The sequence below is a fragment of the Dictyostelium discoideum genome (genome assembly GCF_000004695.1).
Source record: "Dictyostelium discoideum AX4 chromosome 4 chromosome, whole genome shotgun sequence".
Classification (NCBI taxonomy): domain Eukaryota; phylum Evosea; class Eumycetozoa; order Dictyosteliales; family Dictyosteliaceae; genus Dictyostelium; species Dictyostelium discoideum.
The window spans coordinates 2,777,613-2,805,112 of record NC_007090.3 but is presented as its reverse complement, the minus strand read 5'-3'; the positions used below and the strand labels follow the sequence as shown (position 1 = coordinate 2,805,112).

The 27,500-nt window shown below is 21.4% G+C and overlaps 15 protein-coding genes and 3 non-coding genes across 18 annotated transcripts in view; 9 read left to right on the top strand and 9 right to left on the bottom strand.

The window, feature by feature from the left end:
• The window catches only part of DDB_G0285095 (TPR repeat-containing protein), a gene marked incomplete at both ends in the record, with an annotated part of 904 nt that extends 642 nt beyond the window's left edge, over positions 1-262 (top strand). The window contains one exon of the mRNA XM_634902.1: positions 1-262. This exon is cut by the window's left edge and continues 52 nt beyond it. Coding sequence (XP_639994.1) covers positions 1-262 — 262 coding nt within the window.
• A 378-nt stretch (positions 263-640) lies between these two features.
• hemD (hypothetical protein) lies at positions 641-1,875 on the top strand (the record flags this gene model as incomplete). The annotated part of the gene is made up of 2 exons (XM_634901.1): positions 641-715; positions 799-1,875. The coding sequence occupies 2 exons, from the start codon at positions 641-643 to the stop codon at positions 1,873-1,875; spliced, it is 1,152 nt and encodes a 383-aa protein (XP_639993.1).
• A 372-nt stretch (positions 1,876-2,247) lies between these two features.
• On the bottom strand, positions 2,248-3,065 carry DDB_G0285079 (hypothetical protein; the record flags this gene model as incomplete). Its single annotated transcript, XM_634900.1, has 2 exons — positions 2,248-2,835; positions 3,051-3,065. 2 exons carry the CDS (start codon positions 3,063-3,065, stop codon positions 2,248-2,250), a joined length of 603 nt encoding a protein of 200 aa, XP_639992.1.
• Positions 3,066-3,414: 349 nt separating this feature from the next.
• Positions 3,415-5,593, bottom strand: u2af1 (RNA-binding region RNP-1 domain-containing protein; the record flags this gene model as incomplete). Its single annotated transcript, XM_634899.1, has 3 exons — positions 3,415-4,418; positions 4,533-4,900; positions 5,550-5,593. 3 exons carry the CDS (start codon positions 5,591-5,593, stop codon positions 3,415-3,417), a joined length of 1,416 nt encoding a protein of 471 aa, XP_639991.1.
• Positions 5,594-6,275: 682 nt separating this feature from the next.
• Positions 6,276-7,887, bottom strand: DDB_G0304561 (transmembrane protein; the record flags this gene model as incomplete). The annotated part of the gene is made up of 2 exons (XM_002649093.1): positions 6,276-6,787; positions 6,924-7,887. The coding sequence occupies 2 exons, from the start codon at positions 7,885-7,887 to the stop codon at positions 6,276-6,278; spliced, it is 1,476 nt and encodes a 491-aa protein (XP_002649139.1).
• A 439-nt stretch (positions 7,888-8,326) lies between these two features.
• prafB (PRA1 family protein 2) lies at positions 8,327-8,968 on the top strand (the record flags this gene model as incomplete). Its single annotated transcript, XM_002649092.1, has 3 exons — positions 8,327-8,493; positions 8,581-8,720; positions 8,799-8,968. 3 exons carry the CDS (start codon positions 8,327-8,329, stop codon positions 8,966-8,968), a joined length of 477 nt encoding a protein of 158 aa, XP_002649138.1.
• A 641-nt stretch (positions 8,969-9,609) lies between these two features.
• aifB (hypothetical protein) lies at positions 9,610-10,773 on the top strand (the record flags this gene model as incomplete). The annotated part of the gene is made up of 1 exon (XM_634897.1): positions 9,610-10,773. The coding sequence occupies one exon, from the start codon at positions 9,610-9,612 to the stop codon at positions 10,771-10,773; it is 1,164 nt and encodes a 387-aa protein (XP_639989.1).
• Positions 10,774-11,141: 368 nt separating this feature from the next.
• r32 lies at positions 11,142-11,196 on the bottom strand. The gene has a single exon.
• A 339-nt stretch (positions 11,197-11,535) lies between these two features.
• Positions 11,536-11,584, bottom strand: r57. The gene has a single exon.
• A 1,290-nt stretch (positions 11,585-12,874) lies between these two features.
• On the top strand, positions 12,875-12,932 carry r56. The gene has a single exon.
• Positions 12,933-13,490: 558 nt separating this feature from the next.
• aifC (hypothetical protein) lies at positions 13,491-14,830 on the top strand (the record flags this gene model as incomplete). Its single annotated transcript, XM_634896.1, has 2 exons — positions 13,491-13,527; positions 13,641-14,830. The coding sequence occupies 2 exons, from the start codon at positions 13,491-13,493 to the stop codon at positions 14,828-14,830; spliced, it is 1,227 nt and encodes a 408-aa protein (XP_639988.1).
• A 62-nt stretch (positions 14,831-14,892) lies between these two features.
• On the bottom strand, positions 14,893-16,647 carry DDB_G0285001 (hypothetical protein; the record flags this gene model as incomplete). Its single annotated transcript, XM_634895.1, has 1 exon — positions 14,893-16,647. One exon carries the CDS (start codon positions 16,645-16,647, stop codon positions 14,893-14,895), a length of 1,755 nt encoding a protein of 584 aa, XP_639987.1.
• A 1,489-nt stretch (positions 16,648-18,136) lies between these two features.
• Positions 18,137-19,053, top strand: DDB_G0284999 (hypothetical protein; the record flags this gene model as incomplete). The annotated part of the gene is made up of 2 exons (XM_634894.1): positions 18,137-18,152; positions 18,236-19,053. The coding sequence occupies 2 exons, from the start codon at positions 18,137-18,139 to the stop codon at positions 19,051-19,053; spliced, it is 834 nt and encodes a 277-aa protein (XP_639986.1).
• Positions 19,054-19,851: 798 nt separating this feature from the next.
• DDB_G0284997 (SH3 domain-containing protein) lies at positions 19,852-21,074 on the top strand (the record flags this gene model as incomplete). Its single annotated transcript, XM_634893.1, has 2 exons — positions 19,852-20,466; positions 20,565-21,074. 2 exons carry the CDS (start codon positions 19,852-19,854, stop codon positions 21,072-21,074), a joined length of 1,125 nt encoding a protein of 374 aa, XP_639985.1.
• Positions 21,075-21,331: 257 nt separating this feature from the next.
• DDB_G0284995 (ankyrin repeat-containing protein) lies at positions 21,332-22,491 on the bottom strand (the record flags this gene model as incomplete). The annotated part of the gene is made up of 3 exons (XM_634892.1): positions 21,332-21,647; positions 21,747-22,149; positions 22,338-22,491. The coding sequence occupies 3 exons, from the start codon at positions 22,489-22,491 to the stop codon at positions 21,332-21,334; spliced, it is 873 nt and encodes a 290-aa protein (XP_639984.1).
• A 411-nt stretch (positions 22,492-22,902) lies between these two features.
• On the top strand, positions 22,903-23,031 carry DDB_G0284993 (hypothetical protein; the record flags this gene model as incomplete). The annotated part of the gene is made up of 1 exon (XM_634891.1): positions 22,903-23,031. The coding sequence occupies one exon, from the start codon at positions 22,903-22,905 to the stop codon at positions 23,029-23,031; it is 129 nt and encodes a 42-aa protein (XP_639983.1).
• Positions 23,032-23,495: 464 nt separating this feature from the next.
• On the bottom strand, positions 23,496-26,777 carry DDB_G0284991 (hypothetical protein; the record flags this gene model as incomplete). The annotated part of the gene is made up of 1 exon (XM_634890.1): positions 23,496-26,777. One exon carries the CDS (start codon positions 26,775-26,777, stop codon positions 23,496-23,498), a length of 3,282 nt encoding a protein of 1,093 aa, XP_639982.1.
• Positions 26,778-26,973: 196 nt separating this feature from the next.
• Positions 26,974-27,500, bottom strand: part of DDB_G0285075 (hypothetical protein) — a gene marked incomplete at both ends in the record, with an annotated part of 1,023 nt that continues 496 nt past the window's right edge. The window contains one exon of the mRNA XM_634889.1: positions 26,974-27,500. This exon is cut by the window's right edge and continues 416 nt beyond it. Within this exon, the coding sequence (XP_639981.1) occupies positions 26,974-27,500 (527 nt within the window).

The window sequence follows — 27,500 nt, the reverse complement described above, 5'->3', positions numbered from 1 at the left end:
AATAGATAAAGCAGAGAAATTATATAAAAGAATTGTTACTAGTGGTGCTCGTAGTTCAGAGTCATTAGGTCGTTATGGTTTATTCTTATTGGAGGTTAAAAAAGATGTTGAAAAGGGTGGCATTTACTTAAAAGATGCAGCAGATATTGACCCACCATCACCTGAATGGTGTACAAGATATTCAAATTATCTTAAAACTTATAAAAAAGATGAATTTGAAGCAACAAAATATCAAAAGAGAGTTAGTTTATATGTAAATTAATATTAAAAAAAAAAAAAAAAAAAAAAAAAAAATTTAAAAAGATTTTTAAATATCATATCATATATAGTAGTAATTTCAATAAAAATACAAAATAAAAAAAAAATGATTAATGATAATATATCAATATAATCATATATCAATGTAAAAATACAAAAAAAAAGTGAGAAATTAAAATCTAGGTTTTATTTTATTTTTAGAATTGTTTTTTTTTTTTTTTAAGGATACTATTCAGATTTAGATATTATTTTTATTAAGAATTGTTTTTTTTTTATTTTTTAAATTTTTATTTTTTTTTTATTCTGAAAAAAAAAAAAAAAAAAAATAAAAAAGTTTTATTATTTCGGATATGATACTGAAACCCCACCCCAAGTAAAATCAATGATTAAAAATATAGTGTTTTTTAAATCACCAAAAATAAATAACGACAATGAAATTGATGATCCTTATTACCAAGTAGGTATTCATTATTCTTCATTTTAAAAAATATTATCTAATCTATTAATATCTAATTTTTTTTTTTTTTTTTTTTTTTTTAGAATTTTAAAAATGATAAATACAACACAGAATTCATAAAAGTTTTAGTAATTGATTATCAATATGATAATCTAAAACTTTTATATGATCCCAATGGTAATAGTGATATTGAATATTTTGGTATTATATTAACAAGTAGTAATTCTATAAAGTCAATAGATACTTTTTTATCCTCTTTTGAAAAAGAAAACATCATCAATAATAATAATAATGATAATAATAATAATAATAATAATAATAATAATAATAATAATAATAATAATAATAATAATAATAATAATAATAATAATAATAATAATAATAATAATAATAATAATAATAATAATAATAATAATAATAATAATAATAATAATAATAATAATAGAGAAACACAAATTTTTTTCAATAATATTTTAAAATTTAAACATATATACTTAATTGGAGAAACTAGTTGTAATTTATTTAAAAAGGTATTTGGTAAATGGATATCTCAAAATGTAATAGTTGTAGAATCAAATGCAACAGATTTAGCAAAAAGGATCACTTTAGATTATAATAATGAATATAAAGAGAATAATAATAATGATAATAATAAAGCACTTTTATATTTTTGTGGTAATCAAAGAAGGGAAGAATTACCATTATATTTAAAAAATAATAATATTCAATTAAAGGAATTAGTAACATATCAATCACAAACTTCAGATGATAGTATTAATGATATTTTAAATTTAATTAAAAGGGTTTTACAATCAAATAAAATGGAAATATATTGGTTAGTTTTCTTTAGTCCATCAGGTGTAGATTTTGTATTGGAAACAATTGATAATCAATTATCAGCATTATCACTACCAAGAACATCAATTTTTAATAATAATAATAATAATAATAATGATAATAATAATAATAATAATAATAATAATAATAATAATAATAATAATAATAATAATAATAATAATAATAAAATCAAAGTTGCAGCAATTGGTAAAACCACAGAAAATTGTTTAAAAACACATAATATTAAAGTTGATATAGTTTCACCTTTTCCAAATGCTGAAAGTTTATTCAGTGCAATCTCAAATTATAGTAATACTGAATAAAAAAATGATGTAAATAAATAAATAAATAAATAAATAAATAAATAAATAAATAAATAAATAAATAAATAAATAAATAAATAAATAAATAAATAAATAAATAAATAAATATATACTTTTTTTTTTTTTTATATTTTTGTTTTTATTATTTTTTTTTTTTAATCTTTTTTTTTTTAATCAATTCCATATTATGTTTTCTTTCGTTCTTTCTTTTTTTTTTTTTTCTTTTTTTTTGTTTATATTTCATATCAATCTATACTACCATTATTATGTTATTGTAGTTTAATGTTACTGTTATTTGTTGTTGTTGTTATTTTTTTTTTTTATGTTCATTATATAAATTACTACTATTATTATTATTATTATATTAAATATTTAAATAAAATCTTTTTCAGAAGTATAAAAGAAACCTTTTTCAACTAATTCTTGAATACCAGCTTCAATTACAATAACATTTTTGAAACCATTATTTTGAAGTTTGAGAGCAGCTTCACAAGCTTGTGGCCAACCTCTTTCCTTTTCACCCATAACCATGATTAAAGAAGATTTATCACGTAATTCTTTCATTGATTCTTCAATGTTTTCAACTGGATGATTGACAGCACCAACGATTGATTCCTTTGCGAAATTTTCACTTGATCTTACATCAAAAAAGTAATAATCGAAACCTTTAGTTGTAATTCTGAAAAAACCTTTTGCTGCAATTCTTGGAATACCAGAGTATTGTTCATATTTGATTGATCTAATTTTATCTGGACGTCTTTTTGGTACTTTTGGTGGTGTTGCTCTTTTATTTGGTGCGGCAACACCTGGTGTTCTTTCAATAACTTTTAATTCTGCTACTGTTGTTGTTGTAGTGTTGTTTGATGTTGTTGAAAAATTATTAAATCCAATAATACCACTTTTAATACTATTATTATTGTTAATTAATACTCTACTGGTATTATTTACAATACTCTTTGTCTAAAATAAAAATAAATAAAAGTTTAATAAATAATATTAAATATATATATATATATTTATATTAGAGAAAAAGTTTTTTTTTTTTATTTTTTATAATTATTATTATTTATTATTTTGTTATTTTGTTATTTTGTTTTTATTTTTTTTTTTTTTTTCAAATTACTGTAGTTCAATAAATGATATTTATTCTTTCCTCCCATTGTTATAAAACTTACTAATATTCTAATCATTTTATAATCAAAGTTGATGAAAAAAAAAAAAAAAAAAAAAATTGAAAAAAAATAAAATTAAAAAAAAAATTGAAAAAAAAAAAAAAAAAAAAAAAATTTGGCCAAAACAAAAAAAAAAAAAAAAATAAAATAAAAAAAAAAAAAAAAACTAATAGATCTTTTAATATTAATTAATTGTTGTTTTTTTTTATTCAAATTTTTTTAATAAATCTAAAAATAAATCAGATATTTTTTGTTTGATTTAATTTAATACATTATTATTATTATTTTTTATTTTTTTTATTTTGTTTTTAAAAAATTAAATAAATGGAAAAAAAAAAAAAAATTTAAATATAGTTTTTTTTTTTTTTTACTCTTTTGATTCAGAGATTGAAGTTTTTAAAGAGGTTTTAACATCGTATTCATCAGTTCTTCTTTCATCATTTGACGCCCATTGAATGGAACCATTTTCATCACTTTGAGAATTTTCCTCACCTTTTAATCTTTTCTCGGAAGTTATTGTTTCATCATCTCTAACTCTCTTTTCACCAATTGTTGATACATTTCCACCATTTTCTGATGGTTGTGGTATTATTTGTGGTGTTTGTTGTTGCTGTTGTTGTTGTGGTTGTTGCTGTTGTTGTTGTTGTTGTTGTTGTTGTTGTTGTAGTGAGCCACCATTTGAGCCAGTAGAGAGTGGTGATTGTGTAGTTGTAATTGGTAAAATGTGTGAATATTCATTGGTTGGTGGAGGAAGGTGAAGAGGTGGTTGATTTGAGGATGGACTACCATTTACAATACCTCCGGTTGGTGGAGGATAGGCATAGTCTGTTAAAAGTAGAGATCTACTAAAGTGATGATCAGAGGGTGGAATGTCACCCCCACTATTTCTTGAGTATTCTGGTGATTTTGAGCCTCTACTTCCTCTAAACTCGTCATATGGACGACGGTCTCGGTCACGATCATAATCACGTGATCTACCATAGCCATCTCTATCTCTGTCTCTATCTCTGTAGTCTCTGTCATATCTACCGCCGCCACCACCATAATCTCTATCTCTATCTCTGTAGTCTCTATCATAGCCACCACCACCTCTTCTTCCATAGTCTCTGTCTCTATCTCTGTCTCTGTCTCTATAGTCTCTATCGTAACCTCTTCTACCATAATCCCTATCTCTATCTCTGTAATCTCTCTTTGGACTTGGGCTTCTACTCTTTCTATCGCCAAATAATTTATAGTACAATGACTTTGATGGATTATGTAAATGCATAAAATTACAAAATCCACCACGATTGCATGTTCCTATATCGTACTGCCTGCATCTTGCTTCTGTAAAATCTGTTACTGGTGAAAATTCAGAAATAATTGGTCTACCTTTAAAATATTTAAATAAAAATAAAAAAAATATTAATATAAATGTATGAGGTGGTAGGTTTTTTTTTTTTTTTTTTTTTTTTAATAAAATAAAATAAAAATTTATAAACTTACCATCATAAAATCTACCCTTTAAACCCTTAATTGATTCATTTGCATCATCTTCTTTTTGATATTTAACATAAACATTACCAACTAAATGATCACCTAAATTTGCACATACATTTAAAAGATCTACTTGGCCATACTTTGCAAGACCTTCATAAATATCTTCATAAAATTCATCAAAATGTTGTTGTAATTCTGCATCTGAAAGGTTTGGTGCTTGACCTCCTGCTGCTTCAATTGCTTTTTTTGAGATTGGACTTTGATATAAATTTGGTAATAATATAGTTTGGCTTAATACTGGTTTATTATGTAATCTTGAACATCGATCACCATGTCTACATGCTCCAATTTTTAAATAAAATGGACAATTTTGTCTGAAGGAAAAAAAAAAAAAAAAAAAAAAAAAAAATTCAATCAAATTAAATTAATATAATAAGAAAAAGAAAAAAAAAAAGAAAAAAAGAATAGAAAAAAAATTTTAATAGAGTTTAAATTAATATTAGTCTTAAAATTACCTTTTTTTTTTTTTTTTTTTTTTTGTTTAGTAATAAAAAAAAAAAATAATAAATTTTTGTGCTAAAAAAAATAATATGCTAAAATTTTTGTTGATGTGCTAAATGCTGTTTTTTTATTATTATTATTGTTGTTTAAATGTGAAATAAAAACTAAAATATCTCTAAACCTTTCTGTAAGGAGAATTATTAACAAGTTGTCACAATATTTTTTTTATTTTATTTTTTTATTTTTGGTTAATAAAAAAAAAAATTATTACGACAAATGGTAATAACGTAAAACAAAGAAACAATTGAAAAAAAAAAAAAAAAAAAAAAAAAAAAAAACGAAAGTGGTGAAGATGAAGAAAAAAAAAAAAAAACCCGAACAAATCGTTTTTGGGTATATATATATGCGAGTATCATCTGATATTTTTTTTTTTTTTTTTTTTTTTTTTTGAATGATAATAGTAATAATAATAAAAATAAAAAAGAGAAAGTAGTGAAGTGAAATAGTTAAATTATTACTTACTGATCCTTTTCAGTTCCGAAAATAGCGGCTCTTCTTTCTGCCATTTTCTTCTTTCTTTTTTTTTTTTTTTTTTTTTTCACAAAGTGTTATTTGTGAAAGATATGTAATAAATGAAAAAAAAAAAAAATTTTTAAAAAATATATTTTTTTGAATTAAAAAAAAAAAAAAAAAAAAAATTAAAAAAATAAAAATTTTTATTTTTTATTTTTTTTAATTTTTTTTTATTTTTTAATTTTTTTATTTATTAAAATCTAAAAAAGTAAAAAAAATAAAAAAAATAAAAAATAATAAACAAAAAAAAAGGTTTACTTTGGTTGTTTAATAATTATTTATTATAAACCAATTGAATTGTTTTCAATTTTTATTTTTAAGAATTCCCTTTTTAGGATTGTTTATTTTTTTACTTTTTTAGATTCAAAAAAAAAAAATGAAAAACTGTCAACCAATGATTCAAGGATTGACATTCAAATAAAAAATAAAAAATATAAAATAAAAATAAAAACGAAACAAAAATAATTTTTTTTAAATGACATGTTGTTTCATTGTGGTTTGTGATTAAATTTTTTTTTTTTTTTTTTTTTTTTTTTTTTTTCTATTTTTTTTTTTTTTGACCGATAGAATAAGAATCTATTTTAAGTATTATTACAAAGTTTTATTTATTTGTTTATTTATTTATTTTTATAAGTTGATCACTTTTTTTGATTTTTTTTTTAAAGTTGGAGGATATTAATCACCATTGATGGTTTTATTTATGTTTTCTTTTTCGATTTCTTTTTTATTTTTATTTTTATTATCCTGATTTTTGGTATTGTTATTTTCATTTTCGTTATCACTTTCATTGTCATAATAATTATAATCATTTGTTTTATTCTTATTTCTTTTTGATTTCTTTGGTTTAATCTTTTGACAACAACCACATTTGATAAAACAATTTATAAATGGTGTTATAAAAGGTGGATTTTTACCAATATTTTCATAATACTTGAAAACATTATAAAGTATGAAACCAATCATTGTAACAACTGCACCTAAATAATTTAATGGAGTGAATCCATTTGCAAATACTAATGATGAAATGATGATTACTAATACAACCTTTACATTACCAATGATAACATAATATAAAGCTGATGTAAATTGTACAATATAAAAATGTGCAAGATTATAAAAACATGCTGAAATAGCTAAACCAATAACTGATATAATTGGTATTGTAGTTGGTCCATTATATTGTTTCACTTTAAAATAAATAAATAAATAATATTAGTATTTTAGTATAAAATGATAGAGAAGGGGGAGGGGGAGAGAGACAGGGGGAGTTGGAAAAAAAAAAAAAAAAAAAAAAAAAAAAAAAAAAAAAAAAAAATAACTTACTTTCTTTAAATTCAAAAATGAAGAAAATTGGTAAACAAACTAAAGCAGATGGTAAAGAGGTTGCAACTAATAAGGATAATGCATTTAATTTTGGATTTTTAACCAATTTTGCAATGAGTACAGTTTGAATTGAGGCGAAAATGATTGAACCAAATGCATAGAGGAAACCAATGATTTTAATCTGTGGACTTGTGAAAATGGTAATGACAACACCAATGATGATGATAAATGTACACAATAGAATTGAGAAAGGGTAAGTTTTCCTATAGAGTATAAAAGAGAGAATAATGATGAAAGCTGGTCCTGTCGCCTTAATGACTTGATTCAATGGAATTGACATTTGATCGATACTGACATTCTCCATTACATATGAAATGGCTTGAAATACTGAGCATACTAATAACAATAGTTTATGTTGTCGTAATTCCTTGATTGGGAAATCCGATATCTTGAATATAAACACCGCTATACAACTTCCAAAAAATGTTGAAAATGTACCTGTCATAATAACGAATATCGGGAATACAAATGGTGGATTCCTATCATCTAAATATTTATTTACAAAAAATAATAACATATTCAATCCAATCCATATTATTACCCAAAATAATGACACAAATCCTTTCTTCCTATCAATTGGTTTAACTTCTGGTTTCTTATAACATGATGTACAAACACATATAAATGTTTCATTCTCTGAATCTGTATCTGAATCTGAATCTGAATCTGAATTATCTGATGAACCATTATTATTATTATTATTATTATTATTTTTGTGGTTTATTAATAAGGATTCTTCATCTCCACCATTTTCATATTCTCCTCCTTCCTCAGAGTCTTCTTTTACTATCACTCCTTTTGTTTGTTGTTGTTGTCGTTGTTGTTGCTGTTGTTGTATTTGGTTGTATGGTATACTATTTGTTTCCTCCTCTTTACCCTTTTCAATGGATGGTATAACATTCATATATTATCACAATTTTATTTTACTATTTTTGGTTTTGAATATTTTATTTTTTTTTTTTTTTTTTTTTTTTTTTTTTTTGAAAGGTTATTTTTATTTTTAGTTTTTTATTTTTTAAGATTATTTTAGTTTAAAATAGATGTGGGGGTTTTTGTACCACAAAAAAAAAAAAAAATTATCTATTATTTGAATTATACCGTTTGGATTAAAAAAAAAAAAAAAAAAAAAATTATTTTTTTGAATTTTTTTTATTTTTTTTTAATTTTATTTTTTTTAATTTTTAATTTTTTTTATTTTTTTTTTTTTTTTATTTTTCTCACAATATAAACCCTACATAACACCACACTCACACACACAAACAGAAATTCTTATAATAAGATTTTTTTATTGTAAATACTAAATTATATACATATATAATATACCAATAAATATAGATCCTCAAATGTCATCATCAAGCTCAATTAAACTTCAACCATGGAATGATTTCATTGAATGGGGTAGATATAGTATCCCTGGAAGTCAAAATGCAATTACCAGAATGGAAGATAATTTAAATTTTTATTCAGGAAATTATATAGCTATTGTTGCTGTTGTACTTTTAATTACTTTGTAAGTATATATATATATATATATATATTTTTTTTTTTTTTTTTTTTTTTTCTCTCTCCATACTAATATAATTTCATACAAAATTAGATTCACAAATATGAATCTTTTAGTTGCAATTCTTTTATTAGGTGCAATTGGTTATTATTTATTCTTTGTTCAAAAAGGTGATAAAAATATTGGTTTTGCTGTTTTAACTCCAATGATCCAAATGGTTATTCTCGGTGTTGGTATGTAGTGATTATTTTTTTTTTGAAAAAAAAAAAAAAAAAATTTATACTAATTTTTTTATTTATAACAATAAATAGTATCTGTCATTGTTATATATAAATTAAGTGGTTTAACTTTATTCTACACAACATTAGTTTCATTACTTTTCGTTTTAGCCCACAGTGCCCTCAAAATGAGAAACCTTAAAAACAAAGCATCCAACTTTGTTAGTGGTATCAAAAACGATTTAAAGAATGAATTAAAATGAATTAAACATAAATTAAAAAATATATATAAATCTTTCAACTTCTAAAAAAAAAATAAAAAAAAAAAAAAAAAAATTATTAAAAAAAAAAATAAAAAAAATAAAAATAGAAAATTGATAACATAAAAAATCTACTTTTTTTTTTTTTTTTTTTTTTTTTTGGATACAATCTAAAATTAATTGTGAATATATACCATAAATAAATTATTTTTATTTTTTTATTTTTTTCATTTTTTTTATTTTTTTTCTCCCATAAATTTTTTTTTAAATAATAGATCCACAAAGTCAGTTTTGAAATAGAATTTTTTGTTTTAGGTACAAAAATGAGCATTATGGTATATTTTTAAACTTTAAAATGTTTTTCAGAAATTTTTTTTTTTATTTTATTTTACTTTCATTTTTAAATAACTTTACTATTATTTTATTTCATTTTATTTATATAAATAAAAAAAAAAAAAAAAAAAAAAAAAAAAAAAAAAATTAAATTAATAAATATAATTTATATATAAAAAAAAAAAAAAAAAGTAATTAAAAATAAATATTGTTATAATTTTATTTATTAAAAAAAAAACATGTTAACTTTTTTTATTTTTTTTATTTTTTATTTAATTTTTTAATTTATTTTTTTTATTTTAATTTAAAGAATGACATCAGAAAAGAAAAGAGTATTAATAATTGGTGGTGGTTATGGTGGTTGTGAAGTTGCAAAACAATTAGATTCAAAATTTAATGTAACTGTAGTTGAAAGAAAACAAACATTTTTCCATAGTGTTGGATCTGTTAGAGCTGTTGTTGAACCAGAATTAGTTAAAAAGATTTATATACCATATGATAAGCTATTGAAAAATGGTAAATTTATTTTTGGCACGGTTATTGAAATTTCACCAACTCTTGCAAAATTAGAAGATGGTCAAGAATTAACATTTGATTATTTAGTAATTGCAACTGGTTCAAATTCATTGGCACCATTTAAAGCACCATTAGAAAAGAAAAGTAGTAGTGAGATTTTAAATTATTTCCAAAACTTTTCACAACAAATTAAACAAGCTAAAAGTATATTAATAGTTGGTGGTGGTGCAGTTGCTTGTGAATTGGTATCGGAAATCGTAGAGAAATATCCAGTTAAAGATTCAGAATTGGTAAAGAAAATTACAATTGTTCACAGTGGTAGTAAATTAGTGAATCCAAAAATGAATGATAAATTTACAAATGTCGTTTCAAAAGCAATGAAAAAGAGAAATGTTGAAGTCATATTAAATGATAGAATTACAATGCCAGATGAAATTAAAGCTAACCTTTTAAATCAAACTTCACCAAATATTCAAATATCATCACAAAATTATACAACTGAAAAGGGTGTACCAATTCAAGCAGATTTAATAATTTGGACAGTTGGTATTAAAACAAATAGTGAATCATATCAATCACATTTCTCAAATGTAATCAATGAGTCTGGACAATTAAAAGTAAATTTAAGCTGTCAAGTTCAAGGATACAATAATGTATTTGCTATTGGTGATTGTACAGATTTTGATGAATTTAAAACAGCATATAATGCTGGCTATCATGCTGCAATTGCAGCAAAAGCAATCGATGCTTTATCTAAAGGTAAAAGTAATGATAAGCTTGCAAAACATAAAGTATCAGGTCCAATACTTAGTCTTTCATTAGGTCCTCAAGATGGTATAACTCAAATCAGTCCAACTATGTGTCTTGGTTCTTTTGCTACAAAAATGATAAAATCAAAATCATTATTTATTGATCGTTATATTTCTCAATTAAATAATCCAAAACCTTTAATCCAATAAAAAAAAAAAAAAAAAAAAAAATAAAATAAAAATAAAAATAAAAAAATAAAAATTATTTATTAAGTATATTAAAATCTTTTTTTTTTTTTTTTTTTTTTTTTTTTTGAAAATTGTCTATATCTTTATTTTAAAATAGGATTAATGAGTTTATGAAATATAAAATTTAAATTACCTTTATTAATTTTTTTATTTTTATTATTTTTAATTTAAAATCTTGGATTATTTTATTTGTTTTTTTAATTTTATTTAAAAATACAAATTTGACATTAAAAAAAAAAAAAGATACAACAATCCAACCAAATCATTTTTTTTTGGTTTTTAAAACGAGAGGTAATAATGGTTATCCCAAAAAAAAATTTAAAAAAAGACAGTTGACTGTATTTTTTCTTAGGATGAAATTGTAAGATTTGCTGTAAGGTCAACTTAATTATGTGTTAACTTAAATGTTTTACACATTAAAAAAAAGAATTAAAAAATTAATTATTAAAAAAATATTATATAAAAAATAATTTTGTGGGACAGAATCAAAAAAAAAAAAAAAAAAAAAAAAAAAAAAAAAAACTCTTTTTTATTTTCTTATTAAATTATCAAAAAAATAATTAAGATTTTTTTTTTTTTTTTTTAAATAACCAAAAATCCTATTTTTTCCTTCAAGAATCACAAATTTACATTAAGTAAATCAAAAAATTAGATGATGGAAAGGAAAAGTTATTAATAAAAAAAAAAATAAAAAAAAAAAATAATATAAAATTAAAAAAAAGACAGTTGGTGAAGGATTTCTTTGAATGTAGAAAGTTGCTTAAAGGTCAACTTAATTGTTTTCACATTTTAAAATAAAATTAAAATTTGTTTTTTTTCAGAATTTAAAAACCAAAAAATAATTTTTGGGATTGATTGTTAAACAAAATTTAACTTTTTTTTATTCTCTTCTTTTTTTTTTTTTTTTTAAACACACATAAAAAGTTAATCAAATTATAAGATAACTAACAAATTAATTTTAAATATACTTAAAATGGGCATATCAAGACATCGAGTTTAACACCTATTCAGACTCCAGAATACAAATTAATTTGAGCAACATTCTTATCAATCTGCACTCCTCTATCGTCAGAGGAATTAGGTGCAAACTTTACTGTATTCCAGATTCAGTGCTCCGAACATAATCTCATTTGACAAATTTATTTTATTTTTATTATTCACATATCCATTGATTAATCAGTGTTTAAAAAAAAAATAATAATTAAATAATTTTTTTTCTTTTATTTTTTTATTTTTTTTTTTAATAGCTTAAATATTAAAATAAACATTAATTAATAATTAATAAATAAATATTAAATTTGATGTAAATATTATTTATTATTATTGTTATTTATACCCAAATTTACTATTATTTTATATTCTATCGAATGTTGTTTATAGTTATAATAATTTTTTTTTTTTTTTTTAAACTTCTTTTATTGGGAGGACAGGTGATCTGTTGTATATAATACTGTTTTTGTTTTTATAAATAGGGATGTTGTCACATCATTACTGTAATCATTATTAAAAAAAAAAAATAAAAAAAAAATAAAAAAGACATTTCAGTTATCAGATCGAGTTTATGTTTTGTAGATTTTTAGCCACTACTGACTGGTTGGAATTTAAGACTCACAACTATAGTCTAAATGTTTATTTTAATGCTGTTACTTCTCAGCATTTTTTGTACTCCATCAGAATTATGATTTTTCAATCATTCCTCTAAGATGATATGAGTATTGCAGATTGATAAGAACGTTGCCGCTCAAATTAATTTGTATTCTGGAGTCTGAATAGGTGTTAAACTCGATGTCCTGATATGCCCATTAAACATATGTTAGAATTTCAATTAAAAATGGAGTTTTTGGTTGATAAAAACTTTTTATGGGTTTTCGGGAAAAAATGAAAAAATTTTAAAAAAAAAATTTAAAAAAAAAATTGAAAAAAAAAAAAAAAGAAACAAATTTTTTATTTAATGAGAACAAAGTGGAACCCAAAATCCTATTTTTTATTTTTATGTTTTCAATTTTATATTTTTTGTTATTAAAACTAAAATGTGAAAAATATAAAAGTAATCACATTATAAGTTGACCTTACAGCAAATCTAACATTTCCTTACATTCAAAGAAAAACTTCGTCAACTGTCCTTTTGATTTTATGGAACAAGCCCAAAGGAAATATTTTTTTTTTTTGTGTAAAATTAAATTGTTTTAACAGGTGAATAAAAAAAAAAAAAAAAAAAATTAAAAAGTTAGCCCAGTTTTTTTTTTTTTTGTGTAAAATTAAATTGTTTTAACAGGTGAATAAAAAAAAAAAAAAACTTTTTTAAGAATCAATCTTTCATAAGATAATTATTAAAAACAATAATCCATTATCAATAAAAGGAAAAAAAAAATCAAATAGAAAATTCTATTCTTCTCTTCTAAAATGGAATGCATTTTTTTACAATTTTTTAAGATTTTTTTTTTTTTTTTGGTTTCATAATTCTGATTTGGCAACACCCTTTGGTATAATGAAAAAAAAAAAAAAATTATTTTTAATTTAATTTCGTAATTCTTGCTTGTTAAAATGTTTAAATGCCATTTATAAAAAAAAAAAAAAAAAAAAAAAATATCAATCTTAATCTTAATCTTTATTCCAACACATCATAATCCTAAATAGTTTATATAAATTTATTTTATATAATTCATTTTTATTAAAAAATGAATTACCTTTATAATATTTCAGAATCTTTAAAAAGTAAAATATATTTAAATTATTTAATTTGTTTTAATTAATAAAAAAAAAAAAAAAAAAAAAAAAAATAGATAATTAATTTTTTTTTTTTTATATTATTTTAATTAAATTAATAGAGATTTTTAATTATTTTAGTAGTATTACAAGAGATTGTGAAAAGAAAAGAGTTTTAATAATTGGGTGTGGTTTTGGAGGTAGCCAAGTTGCAAAATTATTAGATTCAAATTTTGAAGTAACTGTTGTTGAAAGAAAACAAACATTTTTTAATAGTATTGCATCAATAAGAGCAATAGTTGAACCAGAATTGGCAAAAAAAATATATATACCATATGATAAACTATTGAAAAATGGTAAATTTATTTATGGTACAGTTATTGAAATTTCACCAACTCTTGTAAAATTAGAAGATGGTAAAGAATTAACATTTGATTATTTAGTAATTGCAACTGGTTCAAATTCATTGGCACCTTTTAAAGCACCATTAGAAAAAATATCAGGTACTGAAATTTTTAATTACTATAAAGACATATCAGAACAAATTAAACAAGCTAAAAGTATATTAATAGTTGGGGGTGGTTCAGTAGGTTGTGAAGTTGTTGGAGAAATTATTAATAAATATCCAATTAAAAACAAAGAATTGGCAAAGAAAATTACGATTGTTCATAGTGGTAATAAATTAGTATCATCCAAAACAAATAATAAATTCAATAATTTAATTAATGAATCTATGAAAAAAAGAAACGTTTCAGTTATATTAAATGATAGAATTGAAATTCCAGATGATATAAAACAATGTTTTATTAATCAAACATCACCAAATTTTCAAGTTTCATTAAAAACATATAAAACTAAAAATGGGTTATCAATTGAATCTGATTTTGTAATTTGGACAATTGGTATTAAATTAAATAGTGAATCTTATAAAACTAATTTTTCAAATGAAATTAATGAAATTGGTCAAATTAAAGTTAATCAAAGTTGTCAAGTTCAAGGATACGATAATATATTTGCAATTGGTGATATTACAGATTTTGATGAACTTAAAACCACATACAATGCACTTTCACATGGGAATATAGTAGCTAAAGTTATAAAAGATTTATCAAATGGTAAAAATAAAAACCAACTTGCAAAACATAAATTATTACCACCAATCATTAGTCTATCACTAGGTCCAAAAGATGGTTTAACTCAAATTAATTCAAATTTAAATTTTGGTTCATTTATATCAAGAATATTAAAATCAAATAATTTATTAATTAATAGATTTCAAACACATTTTAATAATCCAGAACCATTAAAATGATAATAAAATACTAATTAGTATAAAAAATAAAATAATTTTTTTTTTTTATTTATTTTATTTATTTATGCACTACAACGTAATTTATTTTCAAATTTTGGATAAATTGGAAAATTAATATCATTTTTACCAAATATAATTGTAACATTATTATTGAATGGATATAGGATATTGTTTCTTTCAAAGATTGAACCAAGTTTTATAAGTCTAATTGATTGTGGGAAACAATTTGGTACTAATAATACATTATATTTATGAAGAATTAAAGTTTTTAAATTTTTTGGTAAAGATGATGGAGTTAATCTTTGATTGAATGATTTCATTGATAAATAAGTTATAGATTGAGGTAATGTATTTTTTTCAATTGGTAAATTCCAACTATTAATTATTAATGATTCTAAATTTGGTGGTAAAACATTTTCACCAATTGGATAATTATAAGATGCTAAATCTAAAAATTTTAAACAATTTGGAAATAAATCAAAACCATTAGCACATACCAATTCTCTATTCCATAATGGTGGAAGTTTTAAATTTGTTATAGTTGATGGTATATAACCTTTTGATAGAGACCTCTGATCAAAACTTTCATCAAATTTGAAATTCTTTAAATTTATACAATGTGAAAGATTAATAACCGTACCAGTTTCAATAGAGGTAATAGATGGAGGTATAATATTTCCTTGTAACCTTTTAGCACCCCTTGTAAAACTATAATGATTACCAAGTATACCATTAATCCTCAAATTTAAAACTGTTGATGGTATTGAATCATTTTGTAAAAATAAAGAACATTCATTCGAGTAAAATTGTAAATCAGTTAAATTGATTGGTAATTGGAGTGCTAGAATTGGTTCATAATTATTTGACCATTGTTTTGGAAGAATCAAAGTCTTCAAATTTGGTGGTAAAAATTTATCAGCAATTGGTTGATTAAAGAACCCATTTTTATTGAACTCCAAATGCTCCAATGAATCTGGTAATGCCTTTTTTTCAAATTTTTGATTATATCCAACCGATTGAATAATTAGTTTCTTTAGTGTTGGTGGTAAAGTACCAATATGGATAACATGGGTAAAGTGGATACCCAACGTTAGCGATGTCAATGATTTTGGTAATGTTCCATGCGCACTTATAGCTCTATTGAAATTTCTACCAAATTCCAATTCCAATAATGAATTTGGTAAAGAATTCCTTACAATCATTTTATTAAATCCTTTAAATCTTAATTTTACCAATCCTTCTGGTAAAACATTTTCATTAATAACTGAATTAAAACTGTGACCTAATGTTAATGATTTAATAGATGAAGGTATTGACCCAACTTGTAAATCTAAATCACCATTCCTAAATGCACTACCTGAATTAAACTCAACCAATGATGAACCATCCGTTACTAATAATCCTGGTGTTAATATTTGATCAAATCTTTTACCAAATTTTAAACTTGTTAAACCATCTTTTATATCACCAACTACTAATTGATTATTAATATCTATTGATAAACTTTTAACTGAATTTGGTATTAATTTTGAAAGTTCACCTTTTGTATAATAATTATTTGTTGTTGTTGTTGTTGTTGTTGTTGTTGTTGTTGTTGCTGCTGCTGCTAATTTTTGTATTGGTTCTATTAATCTTAACTTTAATAAATGATCTTTAAATTTAAATGATTGAAATTGTTCTATTGTAAATGTATAATTATCTTTAATTTCATAATAATTTAATAATTTAATATGATAAAATATAACCATTTTTAAATAAATATTTCTAAAAACTTTAAAAAATAATTTATCATTATTTATTTCCTTTAAATTATCCATTTTTATGTATATATTGGGTTTGGTGTTATTATTTTTAAAATAAAAAAAATAAAAAAAATAAAAAAAATAAAAAAAATAAAATGAAAAAAAAAACAGATTGACTTTCAAATCAAAAAAAAATCAAAGAAAAAAAAAAAAAAAAAAAATCTTAAGAAGATATTTTAATTTCAAATTTAAAAAAATTCAATTATTATTTGTTTGTTTATAAAATAATAATAATAATAATAATAATAATAATAATAATAATAATAATAATAATAATAATAATAATAATAATAATAATAATAATAATAATAATAATAAAAAAAAAAATAAAAAAATAAAAAAAAAAAAAATATAATATCAAAAAAAAAAAAAAAAAAATTTAATTAGCAATATCTTTCCCCAAAAATATTTTAAAAAATTTACCAAAATTAAATTTACTGGCTTCTTAAATATCAATGACACATCGCCATCATTAATAATTTGCATAGATACTGTTTTTGATTTTTTTTTTTTTTTTTTTAAAGATAGGAGTGTGAATTTTTTTTTTTGAAAAAAAAAAAAGAGAAAAGTCTCAGATGTTTTTTTTTTTTTGGTTATACATATAATCTTTTTGCAATGAACATTTTTGTGCAGCGTCCAAATTTAATTTAAAATTACCTTAAAAAAAATAAATAAAAAAATAAAAAAAAAAAAAAAAACTATTATTATTCCTACCAAAGTCCCCTTTAATTTTCAAAATAAAATATTATTGTAAAAACCATTCAAGTTTTAGCACTTACAAAAAGTGTATAATTTTCAAATTTTGAATATAAAAATATTTGAAATTACAAAAAGTGTTCAAATTTGAATGGTTTTTACAATAAACTTTTTAAAAAAATGAATTAAACTATTTTTGAGTTAAGGTTTTGTATTAAACCAAGGATATCAAACCATAAAATTAATAAAATTAGTGCACTTAATGATTATTTTAAAAATTAATACAACTAATGACTATTTTTAAAAATTAATATATCAATTCAAAACTATTTAAAGTAATAAAAAAATTATTATATTAATAGTAACATTAATAATAAAACCCTTAAGGTTCCTTTTTCAACAAAAAAAAAAAAAAAATAAAAAAAAAAAAAAAAAAAACTAACTAAAAAAAAAAAAATTTGTTCATTTATTGAAAAAAATTTCGCTGAATCTATCAAAATTATTAACTAAATAAATTTGATTTTTAGATATTTATTGATTTTTTTTTTTTTTTTTTTTTTTAATGATTGAACCTTTCATCGATTAACTATCTTAAAAAAAAATCATTCTATTTTATTTCTGATATGAAATTGGTAAAATAACGATGGTGCATTTTTGTACAATTTTTTAATTTTATAATTTTAATTAAAATTTTAAAATTTCAAAAGTATTTAAACAAAGAAATTTTTTTTTTTTTTTCATTAACTAAAAATCAACTTTTTAATAAACATTTAAATTTTAATCAAAAAAAAAAAACTAAATAAATAAAATGCCTCTCCCATTAAGTAAATATTAAAAAAAAAAAAAAAAATAATAATATTAATAAAAAAATAAAAATATTAATATTTTTATATTTGTTTTTTTCCAGGTCAAAGAAAATCATTAAGAGATAATGAAGAACACTTAAAAAATGCTCATGAAACAATTAAATCAGCATTAGGAGTTGATTGGACTTTTGAATTTGATTTTGATCTTATTACATCAAAATGTAAAGATACATACGTTCAAGAATCATTAGGTGAATGTTTCTATAAAGAAGTTGCCACCAGTGTTGCCGAATGTATTGCAGAACAAACCAAAGATGAAATGATTAAAGAAGCTTTATTAGAAGCCAACACCAATCAAAAGATTATTGTTGCACCAAATGAAGATAAAAAATTCACTCAATATTGGGCATACGAATTTGTTAATGGTGATTTAAGAGTTCACTTTAGACCAAGTATTGCAAACATTTCCGATGTTAAATATTTTAAACTTGCAAGTGTAATTCCATCACCAGGTGTTTTCTCATTACCAGCTCGTATTAATCTCAAAGAGAATGCTGAAAAGTTCACTGAAGCTTTAGAAAAAGCTAAAGAAGTTACTAAAATGGATTGGTCATATGATGAAAGTTCATTGGAAACTGTTTATCCAAATATTGAACCAACTTATCAAGAAAGAATTGGTGACATTTTCAGTGAAATAGTTACAAACATTTGTTACAATCTTGCAACAAGAAGTGCTGATGCAATGGTACTTGAAGCATTACAAGAAATCGCTCCAAATGCTAAAATCGTATTCAAATTTGATTCAAAACAATCTGATTATTGGGTTTGGAAATTTGTTGGTGGTGATTTAGTTGTATCATTCAAATCAATTTGTAATACTGGTGATAACAGTTATCTTGATTTTGAAAAATTACTTTAAAAATATATATATATATATATTTTAATCAATTCTATCAAACTTTGATTACTTTATTAAATTTTAATAAAATAAAAGAATTGTTATTTTAATAATATATTATAAAATTAATTCTTTTTTTTTTTTTTATTTATTTATTTTTTATAAATAAATTAAGTTGATAGTATTTAATCAGAAAAAGATAAAAATTAAAAAGAAAAGGGATTTTGGGAAAAAAAAAAAAAAAAAAAAAAAAAAAAAAAAAGGATTTGCAGAGAAAAAAAAAAAAAAAAAAAAAAAAAATATATATATATATATACATAAAAAAAAAAAAAATAATAATAATAAACCTTGTTGAAAAAAAAAAAAAAAATAATAATAATAAACCTTGTTGAAAAAAAAAAAAAATAATTAAGTGAAAATAAAAAACTGCAAAGGAAGTTTATAAGGGTCGCATGCGCATCTTTTTTTTTGACACCCGCAATCGTGATAAATTTTTTAATATTAAAAAACATTCCACGTTTTATTGCTTTTTTTTTTTAATTTTATTTTTTTTTAATTTTTTTTTTTTTTTTTTTTAATTTTAATTTTTTTTTTTTTTTAATTTCTTTTTTTTTTTTTTTTTTTTTTTTTTTTTTTTTTAATTTCACAATAAAAATTTTTCTGGAGAATATCTAGCATTAAAGTACAAATATTTAAAGTATTACTAAAATATAATAATAATAATAAGAATACAATATAATAATAACAATAATAATAATAATAATAATAAGAGTATAATAAAAAAAAAAAATAAAAAAAATAAAAAAAAAATAAAAAAAAATGTCAAATAAAATTACAACACAATTTGCAAGAACTCGTCAAATGTTATTTACAAAGACAGGTCATAGTGAAGAAACAATTGATGTACAATATCATTATGAAAAGGAAAGAACATTTTCAACTGAGGAACGTTTAGTAAAGATTCAAAAGAATTCAAAGAAATTGATTGAGTTATATAAAGACTTGAATAAGATTACAACCGACATTGCTCAAGATGCATGCGATCTCTATGATACACAAGATCCAATGTGGACACCTGGTAGTAAACTTAGAGATGTAGCAACCAACAATGATAAACATTTATTGGACTACACTGAACAAATGGCAGAACCATACACAAAACCATTGTCAGACTATATCTCTCAATATAAAGAAGCTCGTAAACGTACTGAAGAATTAACAACTCGTAAGGTTGATATGGATCGTTATAAAAATGAAGTTGGTAAACTTCGTGAAAAAGGTGCTGGTTCCTCTTCAAAAGCAAAATTAGCTCCAACTGAAGAGAAATTAAGAATTTGTAAAGAAGGTTATGATTCATTACATGAAGAATTATTAAATGATTTACCAAGATTAAATGAAGATAAATTAATTTTTATAGATTATTTAGTTGCTTCTGTATGTTTGTTTTTAAAATTATTATTAATTTGTTTTTAAAATTATTATTAACATATTATTTTCTTTTTTTTCTTTTTTATTGTTATTTAAAAAAATAGTTAATAAAATATCAATCAGAATTTCATAAAAAAGTATCATATGAATGGAGTCCATTACCATCACTTACAAAACATGTTGATGAATATTCAGGTAGAGATCATCAACCAGTAATTACAAGTGTTGAAAGATCAGCAGCATCAATTAATTTAAGATCAGATCCAGTATTTAAGAGTAATGCGTCAATAAAGATGAAACCAGGTGCACAAGATCAACAACAATATTCAACTGTAGATAAAGATATCCATCAATCACCAAATCCTTCAAATTTAAATTTACAAAAATCAACACCAAATCCATATGGTGGTGCTTCTGCTCCACCACCTTTATATGGTGGTGGTGGCAGTTCAACTGCCACAGCATTATATGATTTCACTGGTGTTGATAGTTCTGAATTATCATTTAGAGCTGGTGATATCATTACAATTCATAAATCAGAAGGTGAATGGTGGGAAGGTGAATTAAATGGTATTTATGGTTTTGCTCCAGGTTCTTATTTAAGAATGAATTAAAAAAAAAATATATATATAAAAAATATTCCCTTTCTTCCTCATCATATATTTTCGATTATCTTTTCTTTATATATATAAATATATATTTTTGATAAAATAAAAAAAAAAACTTTGTATTATTTTCTCTATTAAAATTTAATAGTTGTTTCATTTTTATCAAAATTTAAAATAAATTACAATTTTAATATGTATATTTTATTTTATTTTGTAATATTATTTATTTATTTTTATTTTTATTTATTTTTATTTTATTTATTTTATAATTCATTATTAGCTCTAATATCATCAAAAATATTATAAGCTTGAGCTATAATTTGATCAATATCAATACCAGGTAAATGTTGAAGAAAAGATAAGATTTCACTATGTTCCAATTCTAATAATTCTTCAGAGAAATTTGTTAAAATTGCTAAACAAACATAAACATGTAAATCCAAACCTAATCTACCAGACAAATAAGTATCCCATAATCTAAGTGTACATTCAATTGGTAATTCACATGATAAATAATTTTGAATCCAACTTGTTGCCCAATCATTACTATTAATTTCTTCTTCTTCAAAATGACTAAATCTATTATAAAAAAAAAAATTAATTTATTACAATTATTTACATTGAATATATATATATATATATATATATATATATATATTTAAAATTATATATACATACAATTCTGGTAATACAGATCTAAAATACATTATAAATCTTGATAATTTTAAAGTTAAACTTTCATTTTGTAAATTCTCTTCAATTTTTTTCATCATTGCAGCAAAACAAAAGAATATATCACTTTCAGTTTGAAGGGTAGATATGAATGGACCTAATATCGCTAACATACCAAATGAATACTCTATATCATTATTATAATTATTGTAAGAGATAATAATATTTTCAATTTTATTTCTAATTTCAACACTTTGCCAATCGATTTTTATCCTTGTATCTGATTTATCCCTATTAAAATTTTGATACCTCTTTAAATGGGCTCTTATCTTTTTAGTAGTTTCTGAATCATTTTTATCAATTTCTTTATATTCTTGTTGTTGTTGTTTTTTAACTCTTTCTTCTTCTGCTATTAATAATAATAATAAATATTAATAAATATTAATAAATATTAATAATAATATGTAAATGTATGTATTTATATAATAATTGAAACTATAATAATAATAATAATAATAATAATAATAATAATAATAATAATAATAATAATAATAATAATAATAATAATAATAATAATAATAATAATAATAATATTACATTTATCTGTTTTTGAAATACCTAATAAATATTTCCAAACTTCTGGTCTAACTTTATCAGGTATTCCATGTCTTGATATTGCAATTAATTTATCCATATCAATAAATACTTCACCACTGAGTAATTCTGTAAATTCTTCTTCTGTACATGCCATTATTATTAGGTGTATATATATTACCTTTTTGTTGTTATTTTACAATTTAGTATTTCATAAAAATAAATTTTTTTTTTTTTTTTTTTTTTTTTTTTTTTTCATTTTCACTTTTTAATTTTGTTTCTTTTTTTTTTTTTTTTTTTTTTTTTTTTTTTTTCCAAAATAAAAAATCAAAGACAACCCCACTGTTGGAATTGATATTTCAAAAAAATTTAAAAGGTATGAAGATAGCTCTAAGTGGTCATACATTAAGGCATCCGGTAAAATTTCACGAACTTGAAATTGATTGAAAATACCATTCGGATGGTAATTATTTGTGGATACATTTGAGAATAATTATTTATATCCATTATCGACAATTGATTTAAATATTCTAATATCTCCTAAATATATTTTAGCTAATAAAATATTATGAAACCATTTAATGAACTCGGTATTTGTATTTTGAATGGTTATATTTTTGTTTTCGTCTATTTTGATTTTAATTTTAATTACATCATTAATGAAATCATCATAACCATTTATAGTGTTGAAATTTAAATTTAAATTTAGAAATTTTAATGTTCTTGTTGGTAGTAATCCAAGGCAATGATAATTATCTGGAAATTGGTCAAGTTGTTTATTAAAGAATGACCATCTTGAAATTGTAGTAAATAAACTCCAATACTTTGATCGATTTAATATAAAAGAATTCACTTTGATCTATAAATGAATCTTTAGATTTGGGAGCTGCTACCTGCCTTAGATTATAATTGTAAGTTGTTTTTATTTAGAGAATTTGAAGAGTAATCAAAAGTTGGTGATACCATTATTATTTCAATTTGAGACGAATAGAGTAAACAAGGTTCAATTCATTAAGAATAGAAATAATGTTAACATTTAAAAAAATTGTAATTTAAATAAAAAAAAAAAAATTGATCACTTTTTAAATCTTATTTATAGTATTTTATTTATTTATTTTATTATTTATTTTATTATTTATTTTATTATTTATTTTTTAAAATTTAAATTATTTCATTATTTTTAAATAAATCTTTTAAAGCATAAAAAGTTGCAGAATATTCAAATCTTTTAGAAACATTTGAATAAAATTGGGTATTAGTGATTGAAATATTACAATCCTCTAAAAGATAAAGAGATAATTGTAAATGGTTATTTCTTAAAGCACGATAGAGTATTTCGTGTAATTGAATTTGATCGAAAATACTTTTTGAATCATTTGATCTTTTTGAAAATATTGATTTATAACCATTATCAACCAAAGCTTTAAATAATCTAATATGACCCTTTGTTGCTTCTTTTTCCAATAAACCTCTAAGATAATTTGCAAAACAAATTTTATCGCCATTATTTAAAATTACATCTGGATTGTTACCAGTTATGGTTGTTTTTTTTGTTGGTGTTGTTGTTGTTGGTGTTGTTGTTGGTGTTGTTGGTGTTGTTGTTTCAGTTGTAGCCGAATGAAAATTTGGTAAACCTAATTTAATAAAATCATTAATGAAACCTTTACATTCAGTATCTTCAATAGTATTGAAAATTTCTTTTGGTTTTTTTGAAGCATGAGAATAACCAATACCAAAATAACAATATTTTTCAGAGAATAGTGTGAAATTATAACTATTTGGTAAAACATTTCTGTTGTAGAATAACCATCTTTGAACTGCAACTACAAAATAATAATTTAGACTGCCTCTGCCTGGTAGAAAGGGTATACCATTGCCAGAATTTCTATCTAGAGTTATAGAGTAAAGATAGGTAAAATCCAATACTGAATTGACGCCTTTATAGCTAACTATATGAGAACTTTTGTAAACAACACCTTTACTATCACCACAACCTTTTGATAGAGGTGATTGAAGGAAATCTATAAATGTTTTCAATACTAAACCCATTGAATTGAATTGGCAAGTATTTAATATTGGTGGAAGTGGTACTTTGAAAACTATATCTCTTTTAAGCAATGGCGATGGTGGTGCTGCTGGTACTGATAATAATAATGATTTATACTTTTCAACTAAATCCAATCTACAATTATAAATAAATGCTGTAATTGGCAATACTTTACTATTATTTTTTAAACAATTATTAAAAACAAATTCCAATACTTTTTCTGATCTAATAAAATGAAATTCAGTATGAAAACTTGGATTACCACCAAAATTGGTTGAAATTTCAGTGATTCCTATTTCATTCATATGTTCAATTTTTAACATTGGTTTATTTAATTGATTATATGCTAATTCTATCAATTCTAAATCATCATATAATAAAACTTGCCCAAAGAAAATGTAAATATGATTATCTCCATATATCTTTTGGAGTGTTACAATATTAAGATATTTGCAAATGTCTTTAATGAATTGAATTTGATTTTCTTTTTTATTTTGAAATTGAAAGAGAATTGGTATATTTCCAACAAATGATTTATCTTCAAAAATTACATTTCGAATAGTTGAACAAATAGTTGATCTTGAAACTTCTTTAAACAATTCTATATCACCAAATCTAAATGAATGCAATAATAAATCTGAATGTTTTGTTTTACGTGATATATTTACTTTTTCACCTGCTAACAATGAATAAAATTCATTTCCTTCAAAAAAACTATGGCCATAAAACAATCCTAATAATTTTAAAATTGATTTTAATTTATTTTTATTATCACTATTATATTGATAATAAACAAAATCAAATATCTTTTGATTTCTTTCAATTTTAGTTATTGATTCAATTGTTTCTTTAAATTCTTTTTCTCTTTCGCTTTCACTACTATCACTTTCACTATCACTATTACCACTGCTACTATCATTATCTTTTTTTTCTTTTTTTTCTTTTTTTTCTTTTTCATTTTCACTTTCACTTTCACTTTCACTTTCACTTTCACTTTCACTTTCACTTTCACTTTCACTTTCGCTTTCGCTTTCACTTTCACTTTCACTTTCACTTTCACTTTCACTTTCACTTTCACTTTCGCTATCACTATCACTACTACTATCATTTTTACTTTTACTTTTACTATCACCTTTCTTTTTTAATTTTTTAAAAATAATATTTTGATAAAAACCTTTTGGTTTTACTTTTAAATGAATCATAGATTCACATATATTTATTAAATCTTTAATAAGTAATGATTCTTGGATTGGACAAAACTTTGAAATTTTTTTAAATCTAAGTGGTGTCACAGCTGCTGGTTTTATATGGTATCTGTTAATCATAAAGTTAATGAATTTAGCACGTTTTATAAAACAGTATCCAAATATTGATTTCCAAAATTCATTTTCTGTGAATGGTAATTTAAATTTCTCTATACTATTTTTATTGTTATTATTACTATTATTTTTATTATTATTATTATTATTTTCATTATTATTTGAATTTTCAAAAAGATTCATCATATATTTAAATGTTTTATAACTACCATCTTTAATTGATTGAATAAAATTATCGGTAGTTGGTTTATAATTATTTTCTTCAACTAATGATTTTAATGCACCAATACAATCAGATTTTAAAATATTTCCAACAGTATAATCAATACTGAATAATGATATCTTTGGATAAAATTTAAAAAAGCTTATATAGAATTTTTTATCATCTTTAATTGCTGAAAATAAATCTGATAATGATTTTTCAAAACCTGTTAAATATTGATTTCTATAAACTTTGTCTTTTAACAATTCAATTTCATTACATTCAATCATGCGACTAACATTAAAAACTTCATCATATCTTAATGAATGTTTTCCTGTACATAATTTATTTATAATTTGTCTATTTAAATATTTATTTCTAAAAATTTTCCAAAATAATCTTTCACCACCACTCATTGGTATTAGTTGTTGTTTTTGTTGTTGTTGTTGTTGTTGTTGATTCTTCTCTGTTGTTGTTGTTGTTGTTGTTGTTGTTGTTGTTGTTGTTGTTGTTGTTGTTTTCAATTTAATAGATTCTCTAATTCTTTCTAAAATATCTAATTTTTTACCACCCAATTGTTGAACACCATACTTTGTTTTTGCGATTTTTGCTATTGTTTTATATTTTTTAGTTTCTAATTCTTTCATTATTGTATCTATATCTTTTTCTTTTTCTAAACCACAATCCATATTTTGACTACCATTTTCGTTTTCATTTTCATTTTCAACCTCTTCTTCTATGATAATCTCTTTATTATTATTGTTTTTTTTATTTAATTTTTCTCTTGTTGAAAGTTTTGATTTTAATTCTTGATTTTCTTTTTTTAATTTTTCTGTAACATTTAATAATTCTTTTTCTCTCTTAGAAATACCCATTTTTAACAGAAATAAAGAAACAAAAAAAAAAAAAAAAAAAATTAAATACCTAAAATTAAAAAAAAAAAAAAAAAAAAAAAATATAAATTAAAAAAATAAAATGTTTTTCTAAGTATTTGAGCTAAAATAGATTTTTTTTTCCTAATTTTTTTTTATTTTTTTTTTTATTTATTCTATTTTATTTTATTTATTTTATTTATAAAATTTTATTTTTTTTAATTAATAAATCTAAAATATTAAATCCAAATCTTTCAAAATGATTTGGTTTATTAAAATATATCCATCTTGCAATTAAAATTTTAATATAAAATTTTAGTCTTGGGTGACCATAAAAACTAAAATAGAATGGTCCTTTTTGATTTGTAAATTTATGATTAATTAAATAAATAAAATCAGAAATTAATTTTAAATTATTTAAACCAAAGAAATGTTCATTTTTAAAAATTACGCCATCATCACTATCACCACAACCATTTGAAAGTGATGGTGAATTTATAAAACCAATCATTGCTTCCATTGCAATAGTAATTGAATAAAGTCTATGAGAATAACAAATTGGTGGATCTAATTTAAATGATGGTTCAATATATGATATTTCTTGTGATGATGATGATGATAATAATAATGATTTATACTTTTCAACTAAATCTAATCTGCCATTATAAATGAAATTGGTAATTGGTAATATTTTATTACAATTTTTTAAATAATTTTTAAAAATAA